Here is a 2,132-nt window from a genome sequence, read left to right as displayed (position 1 = left end):
ATATATATATATATATATATATATATATATACATATATATATATATATTTTTACTTATGGTGTGTACCATTGAATGGTGCACAATAGGACCAGAAATATGCATTAAGAATTGATTATATGTAAAACACTTTATGCAGTGCAGAGCTATAGACCTACTGTATATGTTAGTTTAACATGGCTGCTGCTTTACACAATGCCAAGAATCATAATTTCTGCTTCAGTGAATCTCACCATGTACTGCAGGTCGATGAAGGGGTCGTTGATGGCGGTGACTTTAATTCCCTTCTGCAGGCAGGCCCTGAGGACCAGACGGCCAATGCGGCCAAATCTACACAAACACACGGCAAAGTTATTTAAGATGTTTCATTATGACACAATCTGTCTTGTATCTGTTACTTTGAAAGATGCATCTCATTCTCCTGTATCTGTCTGCCTGCAGGGAACACGATGGAAAATTCCACTGAAGGACCGTGTGATTTCATTGGGCGAAACAAGGGAATATCTACATGTTTTTATTAAATATGCTAGCATATGAAAGGTAAAGTGAATAATTAATGTTTTGTCAGTTGATATCTGATTGGTAGGACACATTGCCTGAAAGACTACGCAGCAGGAGTGTGTGTACATGCTTATGTGGATGGAGGCTTAAGTTCATCCTGGGTAATCCTGTTCTTGTAATCATTCTGAATCAGGCTATTTGCTCTCTCTCTTTCTCTCTCTCTCTCTCTCTCTCTCTGTATATCTGCATTTTACAATCTCTATTTATGGAATTATTAGCTCTGTCTCAAAACCTAGTGAGCTGCCTTGCTGTTTACTGCCTCTAAATAAATCTAAAGGAAAAAGAAAATCAGACCGACTTTAAATGTTCTTCATAGTACACAACTTAACGTACAAAGCACTGTGAATGTCAATTTTTTAATTAGATTTAACTGTTTATAGTTAACTATCGATATTATCATTATCAAAGATTATCAGATTATTATCCTTTTACCTAAAATATATACTTGAATTGAATTCCCCCTGTGATTTTAAGATAATATTTAATAACACTTTTGGATGTTTACAGTTCAAGCAGGTGAAGAAATATGTTTTTTTAAATTGTTTACTTTATTTTGTTCATTACTCATTTATTATTCATTTTTATGATTTAATAATACATTATTAGCTTTTCATCAACTCATTCAGTAACTGAATAAATTCTAAGTTCATTTAGGATTGATCTTGATCTTGCTTCGTCCACCATCTATACCACTGTTTATTTGGTATAGTACAATTTTTAGGTGGTTCACTATATTTTGGAACAGATCCTTCGTCAAAAATAGACACAAGTTTTGCATTTGGTATTTTATATTTTATGATGTTTTTTAATCATATATTAAAGCCTTAAACATCGTGAGAGTTCAGATGTAAACTCACCCATTGATTCCAACGCCAAGCTCAGACATTATTGCAAGAGTATGGATTGTGGTTCTGAACCTGAAATTAGAGAAGACAAAAAACAAAGCAGGCTTTTATAACAATTGCATCAACGTATAACTTTATAATAGCGTTAGTTCTACTGCTGTTTTGAACTCCGTGTTTAATAATGTGTAGCTGTTTTTGCAGAAGAACTTTTCATTTTATCTTGTGAAATAATAGCATTAGTGTGGTATAGATTAAATGTTATTTTCTTAGATTTCTGTGATTTCGATCATACCGCCCTCCCTCACTAGCAGCTCAGTGGTCTGTCTAAACACGCTTGTGGGACTGAACTTCATGAACTTTCTCTGAGCCAGTGAGGTGTTTTGGATGGTGGGCGGAGGCTTGAACTGTTCTCTAGTTTTTATTGTTCTTGGGTCCATTAGCATGCTGTTTGGGAAATTTCCAAACCTCGGCCTCACTGGACCTGCATACTTTATTAGCCTGGCAGAGCAGAAGATCTATTGTGTAAAGACACGTCTTTTATTCTCCTCTCTTCATGCAGAACAGGGGCAGCAAGTCATGCACTTAACAATTTGTCCTTAAACTTCCTTGTGCACACAGGAAGTTTCTGAAATACTGGCAATGTGTGTGCATTGCCAAACAGTCTTCACTGTGGGCTTCAATATGGAACAAGTTGTCACATGCCTAACATCGTTTGCAGTTTTCTCTAT

The 2,132-nt window shown here is 35.4% G+C and overlaps 1 protein-coding gene across 1 annotated transcript in view; it reads right to left on the bottom strand.

The window, feature by feature from the left end:
* LOC107577408 (glyceraldehyde-3-phosphate dehydrogenase 2) overlaps window positions 1–1,510 on the bottom strand; it is a 5,270-nt gene extending 3,760 nt beyond the window's left edge. Inside the window, exons 1-2 of the mRNA XM_016263490.1 lie at window positions 1,417–1,510; window positions 232–328 (exon numbers count right to left, since the gene is read on the bottom strand). Of these exons, the coding sequence (XP_016118976.1) occupies window positions 232–328; window positions 1,417–1,445 (126 nt within the window). The 5' untranslated portion in view covers window positions 1,446–1,510. The remainder of the gene's footprint in view (window positions 1–231; window positions 329–1,416) is intronic.
* Between the last annotated feature and the right edge of the window lie 622 nt (window positions 1,511–2,132).

This window comes from Sinocyclocheilus grahami, unplaced genomic scaffold, assembly GCF_001515645.1.
Source record: "Sinocyclocheilus grahami isolate Dianchi unplaced genomic scaffold, SAMN03320097.WGS_v1.1 scaffold5960.1, whole genome shotgun sequence".
NCBI classification, from domain to species: Eukaryota; Metazoa; Chordata; class Actinopteri; order Cypriniformes; family Cyprinidae; genus Sinocyclocheilus; species Sinocyclocheilus grahami.
The sequence above is the reverse complement of the archived record's forward strand: the minus strand, read 5'-3'. Positions and strand labels throughout refer to the sequence as shown.